At 43.8% G+C, this 20642-nt stretch overlaps 2 protein-coding genes across 5 annotated transcripts in view; both read right to left on the bottom strand.

Annotated features, from left to right (window-relative positions):
- Positions 1-12702, bottom strand: part of ALDH3A2 (aldehyde dehydrogenase 3 family member A2) — a 29247-nt gene extending 16545 nt beyond the window's left edge. Inside the window, exons 1-6 of one of the 4 annotated variants that reach the window (XM_009236522.4) lie at positions 12595-12702; positions 12283-12444; positions 9645-9876; positions 8384-8469; positions 4456-4664; positions 3135-3252 (exon numbers count right to left, since the gene is read on the bottom strand). In XM_009236522.4, the coding sequence (XP_009234797.3) occupies positions 3135-3252; positions 4456-4664; positions 8384-8469; positions 9645-9876; positions 12283-12435 (798 nt within the window). In that variant the 5' untranslated portion in view covers positions 12436-12444; positions 12595-12702. 4 annotated transcript variants of the gene reach the window in all.
- The window catches only part of LOC100445723 (multidrug and toxin extrusion protein 1-like), a 61193-nt gene continuing 53248 nt past the window's right edge, over positions 12698-20642 (bottom strand). The window contains 1 exon segment of the mRNA XM_063719048.1: positions 12698-12970. Within this exon segment, the coding sequence (XP_063575118.1) occupies positions 12698-12970 (273 nt within the window).

Below are 20642 nucleotides of genomic sequence, written 5' to 3'. Positions count from 1 at the left end.
CAGTAGTATGATAGTAGCAAGTTTCAGCTTTTTGGCAGGTCGAGGACCAGAAAATAAAGCATGCACACACACAGAGATCTGTCACTGTCCATAGTTCCAAAGGTTCTTATGGATCTCTTACAGTCCACGCACGGGCCTTCACCTCCTGGGGCTGACAGTGGGAGCGGGCTGGGGAAAGAAGTCCTGTTCTCCATCAGAGTTGCCTATTTGTTCGCACATTGGCTGTGCCTGCTTTCCCCCTACAGTAAGTTCGGTAGTTACAACAGAGACCCTAACATCTGCAAAGCCTGAAATATTTACCATCTAGCCCTTTACAGAACCCATTTGCCAATCTTTGCTCCACTTTGTTGTTTTGGTCTTCTTTGAACTGATATTTCCACCACTTACACATGATGGTGAAACCACCCAAAGGATCAAAATACACCTTTGGTAAATTACCAAGGTAAAAGAACGTCAATAATCATACAATCAATATTTACTTTGTAAAACAAACAAAATTACTGAATTGCTGCATCACTTCAAAGCCTTGTGAGAGTTCTCAATTTCATCCCAAATCAAAATGAACATTGTTCATCCAACCTCTACCAAGAGCAATTCTCAAGTCTGGATGGTCGGAATCACTGGTGCAGCTTGCTAAAATGCATGTGCCTGGGCTCTGACTCCAGAGTCACCAACAGTAGTTTTCAATGCTGAGTGCATCACAGAATCACCTGGAGGCCTCAGACAAGCTGAATCTTTGGAGGGTAAGGCTTGCAAACTTGCTTTTAAATGGCTCCCTAGTGTAACATGTAGCTTGAGAACCACTGTGTTAAGAGTATAAATGCCTCAAAGGGAGGCAGAGGCCGTTATTCCTTTGAAATTGAATTCATCACCACACTCAACTAAGCATTCTCCAATTCCCAAATATTTTCAATCTCACAAGTATCTTTAACCACTCTCTCTTCCCACATACCCTGAATATGGGCAACTCTCCCTTCATGTGCTCATCTGGATCCATTTTTAGTCCTATGACTAAAAATGATAGTCCAATTCCCATGTCAAGACCCTAGCACCTCATCCCCCAAGTTACTCTGCCTGGAACACATAGTGAACTACTGTCCTGAACTTCCTGGTACATAATTTTCTCTCTCTTTTTTTTTTTTTTTTTTGAGACAGGGTCTCACTCTGTCACCCAGGCTGGAGTCCAGTGGCACATTCTTGGCTCACTGCAGCCTCCGCCTCCCAGGAGGATCAAGCGATCCTCCTACCTCAGCCTGCCAAGTAGCTGGGACCACACGTACACGCCGCTACACCTGGCTAATTTTTGTATTTCTTGTAGCGACAAGATTTTGCTATGTTGCCCAGCTGGTCTTGAATTCCTGGCCTCAAGTGATCTGTCTGCCTCGGCCTTTCAAAGTGCTGGGATTACAGGAGTGAGCCACTGTGCCCAGCCAATTTTCTCTCTTTTTTTTTTTTTGAGACAGAGTCTTACGCTGTCATTCAGGATGGAGCACAGTGATGCAATAATGGCTCATTGCAGCCTTGAACTCCTGGGCTCAAGTGATCCTTCTGGCTTCAGCCTCCTGAGTAGCTGGGACTACAGGCATGTGCCACCGTGCCCAGCTAACCTTTTTTTCTTTTGTAGAGACAGGGTCTCATTATGTTGACCAGGCTGGTTTTGAACTCCTGGGCTCAAGTGATCTTCCCGCCTTAGCCTCCCAAAGTGCTCAGATTACAGGAGTGAGCCACCACAACCGGCGACAACTTTCATTTCTTTTTTTCTTTTGAGATAAAATCTCATTCCGTTACCCAGGCTGGAGTGCGGTAGCATGATCTTGGCTCACTGCAACCTCCACCTCCCAGGTTCAAGCAATTCTTGTGCCTCAGCCTCCCAAGTAGCTAGAATTATAGGTGCGTGCCACCATGCCTGGCTAATTTTTGTATTTTTAGTAGAGATGGGTTTTGCCATGTTGGCCAAACTGGTCTCTAACTCCTCACCTCAAGTGATCAACCTGCCTTGGCCTCCCAAAGTGCTAGGATTACAGGCGTGAGCCACCATGTCCGGCCAACAATTTTCATTTTCAGATCACATGCATTACTCTTTGGTGTTTTTGATCCTTCCTTTTAGTGCTCAATTAACGTCTGTCGAGTAAACAGTGACTGCTCCAATAATTTCTTTCATCTGAGGGGTTAATGATCCTCACCCACTGCTGAACTCAGTCACACTGGTCATCTGGTCATCCCATTCTTCATTTTTTTTTTTTTTTTTTTTAGACAGAGTCTTGCTCTGTTGCCCAGGCTGGAGTGCAGTGGTGTGATCTTGGCTCACTGCAACCTTTGCCTCCTGGGTTCAAGCGATTCTTGCCAGGGTTCAGGCAAATCTCGTGCCTTAGCCTCCTGAGTAGCTGGAATTACAGACATGCACCACCACCCCCAGCTAATTTTTTTGTCTTTTTAGTAGAGACAGGGTTTCACCATATTGGCCAGGCTGGTCTTGAACTTCTGACCTCAAGTGATCTGCCCCCCTAGGAAAGTGCTGGGATTACAGGCATGAGCCACCGTGCCCAGCCCCCATTCCTTTCTACCAACTTAAATCCTATATTTCTTCAAGTCTTGGCTTAGGACTCTACCATGCAGTCTTCCTTGGTTCCCTCACTGCAGATATTTACTTTAAACACCCTGAAAGATTGTTAACTATATAAAGGGTACACTGTAAGTAGTTATTTAATTAAGTCACTCCTCCAAACTACTGGCCACCCTAGGCCCTCTACATACACAAAAACTGATAACCTTCAGCAGCAATGGCCAATATGCCAAAGGGTCTCTCTGATTATACCTAAAGGGTTGGCAACATTCCCTCAAAACCACGGACACACAATTATTTAACTTTTTTAAAAAAAGTATATGCCACAACTAATCATCAACAAATCAACTAGATAGCTTAAGTAGATTTAACACCAATGCAACCTTGCTCCCAGCATATATTCTATGAAAGGTACACATAGCATTTTCATATTAGTCAGTAAGTTCACTGAGTCACATATGATTTTGAAATTTTCCTGAAGGGAGAAACAAATGGGGATGCTGCCTGTGAATAGTTAATTTGACTCCTTATCTTATTAAAATCAGTGGAATCAGATGTTTTTCATACAAACCTTCACCGTTTCCTTAATCTTCCATACAATTTGATTTTGGAGGGATGCTTCACAGAGAATATAGTCGGGTGCAATGCAGGTTTGGCCACAATTCATGTATTTTCCCCAGGTTATGCGTCTGAGGGGAAAACATTCAGAACAGCTATATAATTCAGTCAAATATTCATTTGTTACATTGTGTTGTTTGAATGTCTTGCAACTAAAATAGATTCATATATTTATCTGGCAATTTTTATTAAAAAGTTAAAAACTCATTTCTAAATCAGTTGTTTGGAACTTAGAAAGTATTTTCCAAATGAGGTGGAATATTTTACATAGCAGGGAAGTTCTCAGGTCAGCTCATGGGAAACAGTACTTGGTAAACAGTGAAGCCATTGCCTGCTGCAGGAAAAGAGGAGAAACAGCCTCCCAATGTCCTTTCCCCTCTCCCAGTCCAGCCAAAGGAAAGTCTTGGACGACTGGAGTTTGGTACAGACTCTCCTGGTTGTGGCTTTTGGCTCTGCCGGCAAGATGTTCAGGTATAAAGCAGGATGTCAGCCAGCCTCTAAGGCCACCCTCCTCTTTGTGGAGCCCTGCCCCACTTGGGAAGACCTTTCCTATGCATGGGCAGAAACCCATGCCCTAAACATTCACTAACTGAGGGTGTCTGGTTTTGACAAATGGATTTCTACTTAGGAAGCCAACCTGGAACCCTCACCTGGAATCTCTGAAGGGGAGAGAAAGCCACGCCATCCAGAGCACAGAGTCATGAAGGGGAGAGATAGCCACGCCACCCAGAGCACAGAGTCAGTTCTATGATTTGGCACTTCTTAGTAGCTAAACCGGATTTAGCAGAGAGAACCTGAAACCTCTTATTTTCTAATTTTCAGATGCAAGATGTTATTCGCAGTTAAAAAATGAGGAACACTTGTTTTGTCCACAAAGGATCTCAGTTAAGAGATCAGCATAATACCCTCTCAAATGGGCATTTCAAGATTTTATTAGGCACACACAATACTTTGGATTATGTACTTCACAGATCACTGGCCAGAAGAACGTTAAAATTTCTTGCTAGATCTAGCTGTAACCTTGAGAACAGATATAACTTTTTTAAAATTCCTAAGGACAACCACATGATGTCAGGACTTACAGCTCACCATTTTTGACAGTGGCGCCAAGAGACAGTGAAAGACTCCTGTTACTCTTGAGGACATCAACCACCAAAGCTTAATAATGTATCTTGGAGCCATAAGGTATGGGGTTCAAGTACAAAGAGTAACATTGTCAGGAAAAGTCTCCATTGTGCTGGGAAAATCTCAGAAAATCAGAGAGCCAGACTCACCTGCAAACAATGTCCAGGTCACAATCTTTATCAATATAACATGGACTTTTCCCTCCCAGTTCAAGAGTCACAGGGGTCAGATGCTTGGCAGCAGCTTCCATGACAATTTTGCCAACCGCAGTGTTTCCCGTATAGAAAATGTGGTCAAATCGCTGCTTCAGGAGCTCCGTGGTTTCCTCAACACCACCATTAATAACAATATAGAGATCCTGAAAGAAAGAGAAACACAAACTCTTGCACTGCCAAATTAATCCTAACGTCTAACATCAGCAATCTCTTCAATATAAACATGTAACATTCAGTAAAACCCAGAGAGTGTCAAGACCAGTCCCTGTGAGGGATGGAAGAGGGAGCTGACCAAGGACAAGAGAACACACAGTCCAGTGGCATCTGGGAAGCATGAACCCACATATAACCAACCTGGAGACTCCAGTGTTTTTTTACATGAGCTCAGCAACAAAGACACTAAGGAGAACAAATGGTTGAATTTGACCAGGGAAAATGCATGAGATGCGGGTGTGTGCAGAAGTGCCTCTGGTGAAGAGTGGCTACCACAGGACAGGTCATGCATGTCTTAGTCTGAATGTTCTCTGTCTCACAACACAGAGTGGGCTTAGCCCACGCTATTCTGAATGAATGGTATACACGGCACAGTAGCTGAGAGCGCTTGCTTTTGAAGTGTATCTGGTTTGAATCGGGGCTCTGCCACTCACTAGCTTATGCAACCTTAGGCAAGCTACTGAACATCTCTGAACCTCAATTTCCTCATCTGTTACTGGGAGAATTCACGTAGCTTCTGTGGACTGAGCCCATCTATGCATTGTGCTATCTTTACCAGCTATTCTAAGAGAGAACATCTTGGACAATAACAGCATGAAAAGTAAGAGAACAGATGGCAAGCAAGGAAGACAGATGTATTCAAGATTCCAAGGTGGAAGTGTGAAGTAAAAGGTGGCTTGTGGATCTCATGTTTCCACTTGAAGGCGAATTAGTTTCATTCACTTCATGGTTCAGCTGCCCAACAAATGTTTCAAGCTTTAACTTTTCTATGGCTTAATCTACATAGCATATATTATTGATCCCCTAACACGGTAACTGAAGCTGGTAGGGCATTATTATCCTCCTTATCTGGACAGAGTCAGTTATTGAAGAATTTACCCCTGGTCAGGGGCAAAGCAGTACCTTCAACCTCTATCTTCTGGTTCTATGTCCTATTCAATCCTTGACATCTCACTGTCTTCCATTTCATCTTTCTTGATTGGATCATCACAGCTATTAGAACAAAATGGTTCTAACAAAGAGAACGATGTCATTCCAAGAACCAGAACTGGCCTCAAGCCATTACAAGTTGATGTGCAGAATACAGGTAAGATATTTTTAAGCTGTACTTCACTTAAAGCTAAATGAAGACTCGTCCCTGTAGCAACTGCATGTAGAGCTCAGCAGTGCCAATTTCTTTGTGGCATCATAACTTCCTCCCCAGGAAGGCATAAGAACCTCTGACTCAGACAGATGAACTACCCCGCAGTTCAGCAGATCGTTTTCTTTATTCAGTTCTTGATATTCTTAAATGCCAGCATGTTAAGTCAGTGTGAGGATCCACCCTCTAGTTCAGGAGGGCACTTTTTGTGTATGTGTGGCATGTTTTCACGCCACAGACATGTCTTTTTTGAAAGCAGAAGTACTCTTATAGGCTGGGTGAGAGGTGACAGTGTGCGGGCAACCCTCACCCGCTCTCAGCACCTCCTCGGCTTTGGCACCCACTCCAGCTGCGCTTGAGGAGCCCTTCAGCCCACAGGTGCACTGTGGGAGCCCTTCTCTGGGCTGGCCGAGGCCAGAGCCGGCTCCTTCTGCTTGTGGGAAGGTGTGGAGGGAGAGGCGCAGGCGGCAACTGGGGCTGTGCATGGCGCTGAGCGAGTTCCGGGTGGGCGCGGGCTCAGCGGGCCCCACATTCAGAGCAGCCGGCCGGCGCCGCCAGCCCTGGGCAATGAGGGGCTTAGTACCCAGGCCGGCTGCTGAGGAGGGCGCCCCAGGTCCCCCAGCAGTGCCGTCCCACCAGCGCCACACTCGAATTCTCGCAGGGCCTCAGCCGCCTCCCCGCAGGGCAGGGCTCGGGACCTGCAGCCTGCCATGCCCAAGCCTCCCATCCTGCCCCTGGTGGGCTCCCATGCTGCCCGAGCCTCCCCAATGGGCACTGCCCCCTGCTCCACAGCGCCCAGTCCCATCGACTGCCCAAGGGCTGAGGAGGGCAGATGCGCAGCGCGGGACTGACGGGCAGCTCCACCCGCAGCCCCGGCGCGGCATCCACTAGGCAAAGCCAGCTGGACTCCGGAGTCGGGTGGGGACTTGGAGAACTTTAATGTCTAGCCGGAGGATTGTATATGCACCAATCAGCACTCTGTGTCTAGCTGGGGGTTTGTGGATACACCAATCAGCACTCTGTATCTAACTAATCTAGTGGGGACTTGGAGAATTTTTATGTCTAGCTAGAGGATTGTAAAAGCACCAATCAGCACTCTGTCTAGCTCAAGGTTTGTAAATGCACCAATCAGTGCTCTGTGTCTAGCTAATCTAGTGGGGACTTGGAGAACTTTTATGTCTAGCTAAAGGATTGTAAACGCACCAATCAGCACTCTGTGTCTAGCTCAGGGATTGTAAACACGCCAATCAGCACCCTGTCAAAACGGACCAATCAGCTCTCTGTAAAATGGACCAATCAGCACGATGTGGGTGGGGCCAGATAAGGGAATAAAAGCAGGCTGCCCAAGCCAGCAGCAGCAACCCGCTCGGGTCCCCTTCCACACTGTGGAAGCTTTGTTCTTTCGCTCTTTGCAATAAATCTTGCTGCTGCTGCTCACTCTGGGTCCGCACTGCCGTTATGAGCTGTAACACTCACTGCGAAGGTCTGCAGCTTCACTCCTGAGGCCGGCGAGACCACAAACCCACTGGGAGGAATGAACAACTCCGGACAGCAGGAACAAACAACTCCAGACGTGCTGCCTTAAGAGCTGTAACACTCACCACGAAGGTCTGCAGCTTCACTCCTGAAGCCAGCGAGACCACGAACCCACCAGAAGGAAGAAATTCTGAACACATCCGAACATCAGAAGGAACAAACTCCGGACACACCATCTTTAAGAACTGTAACACTCACCGCGAGGGTCCACGGCTTCATTCTTGAAGTCAGTGAGACCGAGAACCCACCAATTCCAGACACACGGGCATAGTGGCTCACACCTATAATCCCAGCACTTTGGGAGGCCAAGGTGGGCGGATCACCTGAGGTCAGGAGCTCGAGACCAGCCTGAACAACATGGTGAAACCCCATCGCTACCAAAAATACAAAAACTAGCTGGGCGTGGTGGCACAACATCTGTAATCCCAGCTACTTGGGAGGCTGAGGCAGAAGAATCGCTTGCACCCAGGAGGCAAAGGTTGCAGTGAGCCGAGATCGCACCACAGCACTACAGCCTGGGTGACAGAGCAAGATTCCATCTCAAAAAAAAAAAAAAAAAGTACTCTTATATAATCATAGAAAAGTACATTTTGTTAGAACAAAAGAGATTGTTAGTAACAGAAATATGTCAGCACCCAGCACAGTACCAGTCCCTCATTAAATAATCCATTAAATGAAAACATCTAAAATCATGTTAGCTCAAAAATTAACCCAAAATCCCAAACAGACAGAATCTGTTTGGCATGAAGCCATGGGCCTACGTATATTGTGTAACCCCAAGAGCTGGGTGACTCCACACAAAATACACTCCATGTATTTTGGAACTGAACTTGTTTTGCTAAGCCAACTGTTCAAGGCTTAAAGAGACTGCAGTTGGGTCCCTGGCCGGCAATAACATGCAATAGCAAGAAAATCAAATGTGTGTTTTCCACAGTAAACACATATGTTGGAGATGGGTCAAGAAATTCTTACCTGGTCTAAATACTGAGGGAGAAGCTTCGCCAACATCTTGGCTGTATTTTCACTCAGTTCAGAAGGCTTTATAATTACAGCATTTCCTAAACAAAGTAAAAAGCAGAACAGTATCATCTAATATTTAACTTTAATAGCTACCAAAATGATGTTCAGTGGGAAGTACAGGCTAGGTACTCCCAATTATTTCTGCAGCTCTCAATGCTGCATATCCTCATAATTAGCATAAGAGCTCATCTCACTTTCTCTTCTAAGGCTAACTCCTTAGCTGTCCTCATCTTCAGGTCACTGACAATGGGTTCCATCAGCCTTTCCCACTCCTCCAGCTTTCTATCGCTTTTCTCCCACTTCTGCCCTTAGATTGTCCTTTCTGCTCTGGAATTATTGGGCAAGTGAGCCATTTCAATATACATCTCTCTACCTGGATCCTGCAAAGTGAGAAATTAATCTCCTGGCATTTGCTATACACCCAAGCTAGCATTACTCTCATAGTCTTTATTTGAATGAAGAAATTGGTCAGACAGAATCAAATGGTTCATCCAAAGCCAGGGCCAGCAACTGAAACCATATTAGAACATGGATGCCTGACTCCAAACTCCTGGGCCTGTTGACTCAGACACCTTTACACTCCCACAGGTTCATTCCCCAGGTGCTTCAAAACATAGCCACACAAATCTCCTCAGCAGCCCATTTAAAAATATGTATGGTATGTATGAAGTCTCAGTACACTGGTGGTGTAAATAAAGGCAAATCACCAAAGTAAATGTATTTAATTAGCCACTATCCTTAATTTCCAATTAATATAAGAAAATAAGCCTCCATGTACCATAAAACCTAAAGTATAATAATAATAAAAAAATAAAAAAATAAAAAAAAAAAAAGAACAGATGCTAGGCCAACAGGTCTTCATGATTTTACAACCTCTATGGTGACAGATAAGACATTAGGGTGCATATGAGAAAAAGATAGGCGATAGCAGGATACGAAGGCCAAAAAAAGGGGGAGAGGAAATGGAGAAAAAGTGCCTACAGATTCTAATAACTTGAGAGACAATTTTCAGGATTATGGTCACAGTTTCAGTAGCAAGAATAAAAACATACAGAATTCTACCCTTTCCTTGCCAAGGTTAGGTAAGGGCAAAAGTCCTTAATGGCGTTAAAGAGAAAGACAGAGAAAAAACTAGAGAGAGAGAAAGGGAGAGAAAAAAAATAAGAAAATAAGCCTCCCTAAAAAGGTATATAGACATAAGCTGGCACCAGACCTGCAGCGATGGCTCCTATCAGTGGCTGAATGGTGAGAACAAAGGGGTAATTCCAAGCTCCGATTATCAGCACCACTCCCAGAGGCTGTGGCTGAATATAGGCCTCATCCAGCATGGTGAGCACGTTCTTCTTAACTGGTTTAGCAGTAACCCATTCAGGAAGATTCTCAAGCATAAAATCAATTTCCCCAAGGACAGTAATGACTTCCTGACTGTACACATTGAATTCACTCTGTTGTAAGAGAATCACAGTTAATCTTGCAGAGTAAGTATGATACACTTGGCCCCGAATGTCAAAACACTCAAGCCAGGTACACTTGCAGTGACAACAACTGGCATTATCAGACTAGCTGTTTGCCATTCAGACTCCTTTTGCACCCTTCACACCCCTGATAAGGGCTTGCTAATTCTCTAATATATTTCTTTTAAAAAAATCAAAGATTATTTCAGGGAGTAGTAACACTAGTAGAATACCACTAGTAAATCCTTCTTTAGTAATCCACACCCTTTAAAAGCCAGGCTTAAATATTACCTCTTTCAGGAAGATTTCCTTGAATAATAAAGATCTGCTCTGAACACACTTTATATATTACAGCAATCATGCTTTTGACCTGCATCTTAATATTCATCCTTAACACACTGGTTTATAACTATCACTCACATTTCATCTGTGTATGTTCTGTTTCCCAACCAAGTTTAAAACTCTTGAGGACAGGGAACTTATTGTATTTCTTGAGTCATCCTATATACACACATACTCACACAAACATTTAGTTCTTCAAGTATGATTAAATGACACAGACTTTTTAGAATCTTAATTACCCCATCTTGTTTATTTAATATCACAGCCCCTTTCCACCAAAAGTACTCTAAAATAAATTTTATAGTTGCTACTAGTACTACCACTATTACGACTTATTAAAATAATCTTCGATAGAGGGGATTGTGGGGAAGGGAAAAATCACAAACCCAGAGCAAAGCCTTGCTACACATGTAATGCAAATAAAAAGTAAAAACAAGATGATAGGCCAGGCATGGTGGCTCACGCCTATAATCCCAGCACTTTGGGAGGCTGAGGCGGGCGGATCACGAGGTCAGGAGATCGAGACCATCCTGGCTAACACGGTGAAACTCCATCTCTACTAAAAATACAAAAAATTAGCTGGGCACGGTAGCGGGCGCCTGTAGTCCCAGCTACTTGGGAGGCTGAGGCAGGAGAATGGTGTGAACCCGGGAGGCGGAGCTTGCAGTGAGCCAAGAGAGCGCCACTGCAGTCTGGCCTGGGCCAAAGAGCAAGACTCTGCCTCAAAAAAAAAAAAAAAAAAAAAAAAGATGATAGCCTCATGCTTGTAGTCCTAGTATCTGGGAGGTTGGAGCAGGAGGACTGCTTGAGCCTAGGAGTTGGAGGCTGCAGTGAGTTATGATTGAGTCACTGCCTGGGTAACAAAGGGAGACCCTGTCTCTTTAAAAAAAAAAAAAAGTAACAATATTATCAGAAAACATACAGGAATATACTTACACCCTAAAACACTACTTAAAACTTTGCTACCACAGGCCAGGGGTGGTGGCTCACACCTGTAATCCCAGCACTTTGGGAGGCCCAGGCAGGCGGATCACTTGAGGCCAGGAGTTCAGGACCAGCTTGGTCAACATGGTGAAACTCCATCTCTACTAAAAATACAAAAATTAGCCGGGCGTGGTGGCGCATGCCTGTAATCCCAGCTACTGAGGAGGCTGAGGCAAGAGAATCGCTTGAACCCAAGAGGTGGAGGTTGCAGTGAGCCGAGATCGCACCACTGCACTCCGGCCTGGAAGACACAGTGAGACTCCGTCTTAAAAGCAAAACAAAACAAGCAAACAAACAAAAAAACCACACACACAAATCAAAACAATAAAAACTTTGCTACACAAAGCGTGCTTCCAAAAGAGGCATATGATATCACTGGGGACCTTGTTAGAAACTTGGAATCTCAGATCCCACCCCCGACGTACTGAACCATAATCTGCATTTTAACAAGATCCCCAGGTGACTGTTAGTGCATTAAAATTTGAGGAGAAATGACCTAATAATACACAAAGTTATGAAGAAAAATTTGAGTGCAACTATAACTTAAAAACAAAACTCTGTCTAACAAAGAAACCATAAACAAAGATAAAAGGCAAGAAACAGACTCAGCGGCTGGTCTGATGGTAATGGGTTATTCAGAACTTATTAATATTAGTTACTCAAGTTGGTATATAACTCTCCCACTGCTAAGTTTGGCTTAAAAAAAAAAAAAGAAAAGAAACCCAAAGAAAGTATCCACAATATGAGAAATTGACAAATTACTTAAATCCAGAATATACAAAGAGTTCCTACACATCATAAGGAAAAGAACCACAAATGTAACAGAAAAATGGACAAGAATAGAAAAGGCAGAAAAGCAACCACAGAGGCTAGGTAACATATGCCCTTCTGAGTGCTAGAGAACCGGGAAAGTCTGCGGGAACTTTAGCTTTATCTGTATTGCTGGAGATCATACTCCCAGTGCTGGAGTAATCCGAAATGTAAAAACAAAAACAAAGCCCAGCCGAAGCTCCAGTCCACAAGTGCGCAGCGGGGGCCAGCTTCCCCACACCCCGCCGCACGCGTGCGTACCTTGCACAGGTCGGCGGCGATGGCCGCCAGGATATCCTTCTCGCGCTCCTGCACCATCCTCCGCAGGGCCTCCAGCTGCTGCAGCCGAAACCGCAGAGGTCGCGACCGGCCGGACAGGAACGCCTGTCGGACTCGCCGGACTTCGAGCTCCATGGCCTGGTCCTGCAGAGAAATGCACGGTCGGGGGGCGCTGGGGCGTGGGGGGCGCTGGGGCGTGGGCGGCGGGAAGCATGCAGGTGCAAGGCCTCGCCTCCCTTCCCTCCGCCTCCCTCCGGGGGGTGTCCCCACCGTCAACCCACAGCCACAACTCACTCGCCCAGGGCTCGCTCGCTCAGCCGCGACCTCGACGCCCGCCTAGTCCCACTGCCAGTCCGAGGCGCCGGCGGAGGAGTGAGCTCGACCCAAAGCCTCACCCCTATTGGCCTGGGCGGCCCACGTGACAGCCGCTGTCCACGGCCTCGCCCACGCGGCCCCCGCCCTCTCCCCGGCTGTGGCAGCTGGCTGGGATGTAGGGGGTGGAGTGAGCAGTGCGGGAGCCAGGCGCGGCCACGGGCCTGGGGGCGCCGGGGTGTAGGGATGGAGGGAAGGTGTTGGCCATCCTGCTGAGAGCGCCCCGGGGCGGCTCCAGAAAGGGCGAAGAGGAATCCTGGAGGAGCAGGCGGAGGGCGCCCGGCCGGAAGCGCCCCGACTGCGACGGAGAGCCGTCTCCGCTCTGGCACGCTCTGAGGGGTTCCCTCCTCCATTTTGTGGCTCTTCAAACATGGCCAGATGGACGGAGTTGGAGGCCTAGCGCTCCCCATTTCGCTTCCCTGTCCCCTGCTTCTTCCTTCAGCGAGAAGCTGCCTCGACTTGACCGGCACTGACCGTCCCAGTTCCCTGGAGACCTAGTCCCTGAGGGCGGGAAGCCGGGGTTCGTCTCCCGCGGAGCCGGGACAGCGGTCATTTCCTTCTTGCACAAGCATCATCCTCGCACGTCCGTTACTCAAAGCTTCTCCCCAGCCTGCATTTGCCTCGCTGCCCATCGTTCCGTGTTCCCGCTCCCAAGAGAGAAGCCGCTGCCCTCAGATTTCCCCCTCCCGCCTTATTGCCTTTCGGGCGAGAGACCAGCTCTCATCACTCTACTCAGCAGCAGTTGGCTCAGCTGATCGGTCCTGTCTTGTGGAAAGCTTTCCCTTTTTTACCATTTCCCTGCACTCTTCTGCACTTTTGTTTTTAGCTCACTGGCCGGGTCCTCTGGGGTTTCCTTTGCTGGGTTTTTCTCCCCTCCCTGACCTCTCAGTTGTTCAGGTGCCCAGGGCTTAGTCCGGGGGCCCTCTTTTCACAGCCACTCCCTCGTGTAATCCCATGAATGGTGCTCACATAAGGCTCTAATCCCAGCCTTTCCTCTGAACTCCAAAGGGTATATTTGTGAAAAGAAAATAACTTGGGGCCCTGGCCCAAATGAACACTTATATACAAAACAACAAAAACCATGGGAGCCCAATTCACTATGCCAAAAGGAAAAAATTAAGCAGAAAGCTGAGTCATGCAAGAAACTGCCTTTCTCTATGTTCCTAAGCAGATAGCTACAGATGAAAGGTTAAATGTCCCCATAGGTAGCTGCTCTGTCCTCACCTTATCTTACTGAAGTGCTGATTTACAGAGCAGGAGGCAAATACATAATTGACTATTTCCCTGCCTGTTCCTTTTTCTGTTTGTGCAATGTGTGGATTCAGTAATGACCGTGTTCTCCCTCTTTCCCCTCCATCCCGCTCCTCACTTTTAAATATTGAAGCCCTCAAGATCATCTTTAGATAAAGGCACAGACCTCCCTCCCAAGCATGTCCTTAACCTTGGCAAAATAAACTTCCAAATTGATTGAGAGCTGGTTTTGATTTACAGACTGGCAGCCAAAGGAAGTGACTCTGAGTGGAGGTGGCGCTGACCTTTGACAAATCTATCAGTGCTTGGTACCAGCTTGGGCTATTTTTATTGCTCAAACAGGACAATTTGCTGAGGCCTGGGAGCTCCCCACTCCAGAGAATCTCTGATCTCCCAAAATTTGGTTGAGATCTAAAGTTTATTTTGCTGTACTCCTCTTTTTCTGCAGTTTTACTTACTCCCAACAAAGAAGGTGTGTTTTCCTGCTTCCATGACGATGGAGGGGAGGCAACTCCTTTCTGGAATTTCATCTGGCTTCCAGCAGGGAAGGTGAGTCTGAGTTTTTTTCCTCCTTCTAAAATGGTAAAGAGCAGTCTTGAGCCTGGACCCTATTCCTAGGTAAGCACCTGAATTGGAGTTTTGTCTTGGAAACTCTCCTTGGTGACTAAAGTTAGGATTAACAACCAGCTGGTCTTAATTTCTCCTTACCATTAGAGCGCTCAATAATACAAATTGTGCGATCGTTTCTTTTGCTTAACTGTTTCTTTGTTTCTGTTGTTGTTGTTTTGGTCTTTTTCCCATTGGGTTTGACCAGCTCTACTTGACTTGGTCAAATCTGAAGGAAAGTTGAAATTATGGAGAACAAGGCCTTTGAATTGGCTAAATTACCACAGCTGAGGGGAAAAAAATGAAAAAGAAAAAGCAGGCCAGGCGTCCTGATGGTTTCCTTGCTTCTACTCTTCTGGTTTTTTTTTTTTTTTTTTTTTTTTTGAGACTGTCTCAAAAAAAAAAAAAGGAGTGCAGTGGTGTGATCTCAGTTCACAGCAACCTCTGCTTCCTGGGCTCAAGTGATCCTCTCACTTTAGCCTCCCTAGTTGCTCGCATTACAGGTGCGTGCCCCCATGCCTGGCTAATTTTTATATTTTTAGTAGAGACAGGGTTTTGCCATGTTTCCCAGGCTGGTCTCGAACTCCTGAGCTCAAGAGATCCACCTGCCTTGGCCTCCCAAAGTACTGGGGCTACAGGTGTGAGCCACTGCACCCAGCTTGTAGTGATATCTCCTTGTGATGTTAACTTGCATTTCCCTAGTGACTAATCATGGTGGGTACCTTTTCATGTGTATTGACTATTTGCACATATTTCCATAGCTGGGAATAGCAGATTTTATGAAAGGTGTTTAAGACAACAGACCTGAATTGAAGCCTCAGACTGCCTGGGACACCTCTCCTAACTTTCAACACACTCTTCTTCAGCAAATGCCAATATAAATGTTCGTGTCTACAGATCAGTAATAGAAAAGAACAAACACAGGACCATAGACACTACACACACGCACACATGCATATAACTCTAAGGAAAAAGGAGATACAGACCTTTACAAAAGATGAAGCATTCTGATGTGTAATTCTCACAATCTCTTAAGACACTGACACATGATCTTTGGGGGCGGGGGCGGAGGAGTTAGCCCAAAGGAAGGCTGTGAGGGATTAAAGAATAGATTATAAGAAAACAGGAGAGGGCAAACTCGAATTGAAACTCAGGAAAGAAAGAGAAGAGAAAAGCCCACCTTAATAGAGATGAAAGTTGCATGAGAACAAAAGGTAAGAGATACAAAAAGAGAAGTTTGACAAAATTACATAAAATGAAAAGGAGACAAATGATTCCATTTACATGATAGAATAGTCAAATTCATGGAAACAGAAAGTAGAACAGTGGTTACTAAGGGCTGGGGCAGGGGGCAAGGGAAGCGATTATGGTAACAGAGCTACTGCTTGATGGGGGCAGAGTTTCAATTTGGAATGATGAAAAAGTTCTAGAGGTAAATAGTGGCAATGATTGCACAACATTGTGAATGTACTTAATGCCACTGAATGGTTCACTTAAAATGATCAAAATTGTAAAATATACATAAAAGATACAAAAAAATACATAAAACATGTGGATGTAAGTTTTCAACTCATTTGGGTAAATAGCTGATATGTGCTTATTGGAGACCTATGCTTAGCTTTGTAAGAAACTGCAAAACTCTTCCAAAGTGGCTGTACCATTCATCATGCATTCCTACCAATATATGAGAGTTCCTGCTGTGCCACATCCTTGCCAGCATTTGGTGGTGTAAGTGCTTTGGATTTTAGCCATTCTCATAGGTGTGTAGTGGTATCTCATTGTTTTATTGCCATTTTCCTGATGACACATAATGTTGAGTATCTTTACGCATCTTTATTTGCCATCTGTATAGTTTCTTTGGTGAGGTGTCTGTTTAGACCATTTTTAATTGGGTTGCTTTTTATTGTTGAGTTTAAAGAGTTATTTGTATATTTTAGATAAATAGTCTTTTATATAAGATGTTTTTACAAAGATTTTCTCATAATCCTTGGCTTGTCTTTTCATTCTATTAACAGTGTTTTTTTACAGAGCAAGTTTTAAATTTTAATGAAGTCCATTTTATGAATTTTTTCTTTCATGAATTGTGCTTTTGGTTTTGTATCTAAAAAGTCATTGCCAAACCCAAGGCCACCTAGATGTTCTCCTATGTTATCCTAGGAGTTTTATAGTGATGCATGACAGGAAGAAAAGAAAGATACAAGATCTTTCTCTAGGTTTTGGTTTTGTTTTGTTTTTTGGCATGTGGATATCTAGTTGTTTCAGTACCATTTGTCAAACAGGCTGTCCCTTCTCCATTGAATTGCTTTTGTTTCTTTGTCAACCCTTAGTTGACTGTATTAGTGTGAATCCATTTTCAGTTTTGTATTCTGTTCTATTTATTTGTCTATTCAGTCATCAATGCCACATTATTGTGTTTACTCTACCTTTATGGTAAATCCTGTAGTTGGTAGTGTCAGTCTACCAACTTTGTTCTTCAACATTGTGTTGGCTATTCTGGGTTTTTGCTTTTCCATGTCATCTTTAGAATCAAGTTTGTCAATATCCACAAAATAAACTGCTAGATTTTAATTGAGAGTGTTGAATCCATGTATCAAGTTGAGAAGAACTGGCATCTTTTCAACTTCAGCTCTTCATTTCCATGAACATGGACTGTCTCTTCATTTATTTACATCTCCTTTGGTTTCTTACATCAGAATTTTGTAGTTTTCCTCATATAGATCTTGTATATATTTAGATTTATATCTAAGTATTTCCCCCCCTTTTTGGTGCTAATGTAAGTGGTGTTTTTAATTTTAATTTCAAATCCAAAGTGTTCATTGCTATTGTATGGTAAAATAATTGACTTTGTATAATAACTTTCATCCTGATACCATGCTATAATCACTTATTAGTTCCAGAAATCTTTTTTGTTGATTATTTGGGATGCTCTACCTTGATAATCATGTTATCTGTGAACAAAGGCAGCTTAATTTCTTTCTTCCTAATATGTATAGATTTCCTTTATTTGTCTTATTACATTAGCTAAAACTTCAGTTACGATGTTGAAAATGAGTGGTGAGAGGGGACATCCTTGCTTTGTTCCTAATATTAGCAGGAAGGCATGCAGCATGTTTTGACTAATATGTTATCTATAGAATTTTGTAGATGTTTGTGATCCAAGTGAGGCATTTTTATTATTGAAATAAAATAGATAAATAAAACTTACTATTTTAACCATTAAGGTGCACAATTCAGTGACATTAAGTACATTCACAATGTTCTGCAACCATCAATATCATTCACTTTTACATCATTTTCATCATCCCAAACAGAAATTGTACCCATAAACAATAATTCCCCTCTTGCCCTCTTTCAATCCCCTAAATAACCTCTATACTTTATGATTTTGACTATTCTGGGCACCTCACATAAGTGTAATCATACAGGATGTGTCCTTGCACACTTGTACAAGTGTCCTTGTATAATAGGCCTGCATATGGCTTATTTTCCCTAGCACAACGTTTTCTTTTTGGGGGAAAACAGGGTCTTGCTCTGTTACCCTGACTGGAGCACAGTGGCACAAACATGGCTTACTGCAGCCTCAACCTCCCAGGCACAAGTGATCTTCCCACCTCAGCCTCCTGAGTAGCTGGGACCACAAGCATGTGCCACCATACCTGGGTAATTTTAAAATTTTTTGTAGAAACAGGGTCTCGCCATTTTGCCCAGGCTGGTCTCAAACTCCTGAGCTCGAGGGATCCTCCTGCCTCCATCTCCCAAAGTGCTGAGATTATAGGCAAGAGCCACACCAACACCAGCCCTAGCACAATGTTTTTAAGGTTCATTCATGCTATAGCATATATCAGAGTTTCATTTCTTTTTAAGGTTGAGTAATATTCCATTGTAAGTATACCACATTTTGTTTATCCATTTACAAAATGGACATTTGGGGTGATTCTACCTTTTGGCTATTGTGAATAATGCTGCTGTGAACACTGGTGTACAAATATCTGTTTGAGTCCCTGCAGCATATCGTAATTCTATATTTGTTAAAGATCTCACATACTATTTTCTATAGTGGTTGCACCATTTTACGTTCCCATCAGCAGTGTACAATAGTTCCAATTTCTCCACATTCTCACCAAAACTAGCTTTCTGTTTTCTTTCTATAATGACCCCTATAATAAGTATAAAGTAATGTCTCATTGGATTTGCATTTCCCTAATGACTAGTGATGCAGAGAGAATATTTTCATGCCCTGGTTCGCTATTTATCTTCTCTGGAGAAATGTCTGTTCAAGTCCTATGCCTAGTTTTTTTGTTTTTTGTTTTTGAGACAGAGTCTCGCTCTGTCACCCAGGCTGGAGTGCAGTGGCGTGATCTTGGCTCACTGCAACCTCCGCCTCCCAGGTTTAAGTGATTCTCCTGCCTCAGCCTCCTGAGTAGCTGAGATTACAGGTGCCTGCCACCATGCCCAGCTAATTTTTGTGTTTTTAGTAGAGATGGGGTTTCACCATGTTGGCCAGGCTGTTCTTGAACTCCTGACCTCAAGTGATCCACCTGCCTCGGCCTCCCAAAGTACTGGGATTACAGATGTGAGCCACCTTCCCCAGCCATATGCCTAGTTTTGAATTAGGCTGTTTGTATATTTTGTTCTTGTGAGTTGTTAAGAATTTATGTCCGAACATAAATCCCTTATCAGATATATGCTATGCAAATACCTTTTCCCATTCAGAAGGTTACCTGTTTATATTATTAATAGGGTCCTTTTATGCACAAACGTTTCTAATTTTGATGAAGTCCTGTTTATCTATTTTGTTGTTGTTGCTTGTGCATATCCAAGTAATCGCTGCCAAATCCAGATTTCCCCTTATGTCTTCTTCTGGCAGGCTTAGTGTTTGCTCTTATGTTTAGGTCTTTGATCACTTTTTTTTTTTTTTTTTTTTTTTGAGATAGGGTCTCACTCAGTCACCCTGGAGTACAGTGGTGCAATCAGAACTCACTGCAGCCTTCACCTCCCAGGCTCAGGTGATCCTCCCACCTCAGCCTCCTGAGTAGCTGGGACTACGGGCACACATCACCACACCTTTTGTGTGTGTGTGTGTGTGTGTGTGTGTGTGTGTGTATTTTTTGTAGAGACAGAGTTTTGCCATATTGCAGGCTGGTCTTGAACTCCTGGGCTCAAGCAATCAGTCCATCTTGGCCTTTCGAAGTGCTGGGATTATAGGTGTGAGCCACTGTACCCAGACTGATCACTTTTGAGCTAATATTTATATATCATAAATAGGGGATCACCTTCATTCTTTTCTATGTGGATATCCAGTTTTCCCAGCACAATTTGATGAAAAGACTTTCCTTTTCCCATTGAATGGTATTGGCACCCTTGTTTAAGTCATTTGACCATATATGCAGGGGTTCATTTCTGCATTCCCAATTCTGTCCATAGATGTGTCTTTATGCCAATACCACACTGTTGTGATTATGTAGCTTTGTAGTTTGTTTTGGAATCAAGCAATCTGAGTCCTTTCACTTTGTTCTTCTTTGTCAGACATTTTTGGCTGTTTGGGTCCATTGAGATTCCATATGTATTTTAGGGTCGATTTTTCTATTTCTGCAATATGTCTTAGGGATTTTGATAGAGATTGCATTGAATCTTTAAATCGCTTTTGGTAATATTGTTATCTTAACAGTATTAAGTCTTCATGTGCATGAGTATGGGTTGTCTTTCCATTTATTTATGTCTTCTTTAATTTCTTTCGATTATGTTTTATAGTTTTTAGTGTACAAGTCTATTGCCTCCATGGTAAATTTATTCCTATGCATTTGATTCTTTTCGATGCTATTAAAAATGGAATTGTTTTCTTAATTTCTTTTTGGGATCATTCATTGCTAGTGTATAGAAATGCAACTCATTTTGTGTGTTGTGATTTGCATCCTGTGCCTTCTGAATTTGTTAATTGGGTCTAATGGTTTTGTGGAATGTTAAGGGTTTTATACATATAAGATCATGTTATTTTTGAACACAGGTAATTTTACTCCTTCCTTTCCAATGTAAATGCCTTTTATTCTTTTTGTTGCCTAATTGCACCATCTTAAACTTTCAATAGTATTGTGAATAGAAGTGGGGAAAGCAGA

The sequence above is a fragment of the Pongo abelii genome, chromosome 19 (assembly GCF_028885655.2).
Source record: "Pongo abelii isolate AG06213 chromosome 19, NHGRI_mPonAbe1-v2.0_pri, whole genome shotgun sequence".
NCBI classification, from domain to species: domain Eukaryota; kingdom Metazoa; phylum Chordata; class Mammalia; order Primates; family Hominidae; genus Pongo; species Pongo abelii.
This window is presented reverse-complemented; position numbering and strand designations above follow the sequence as displayed.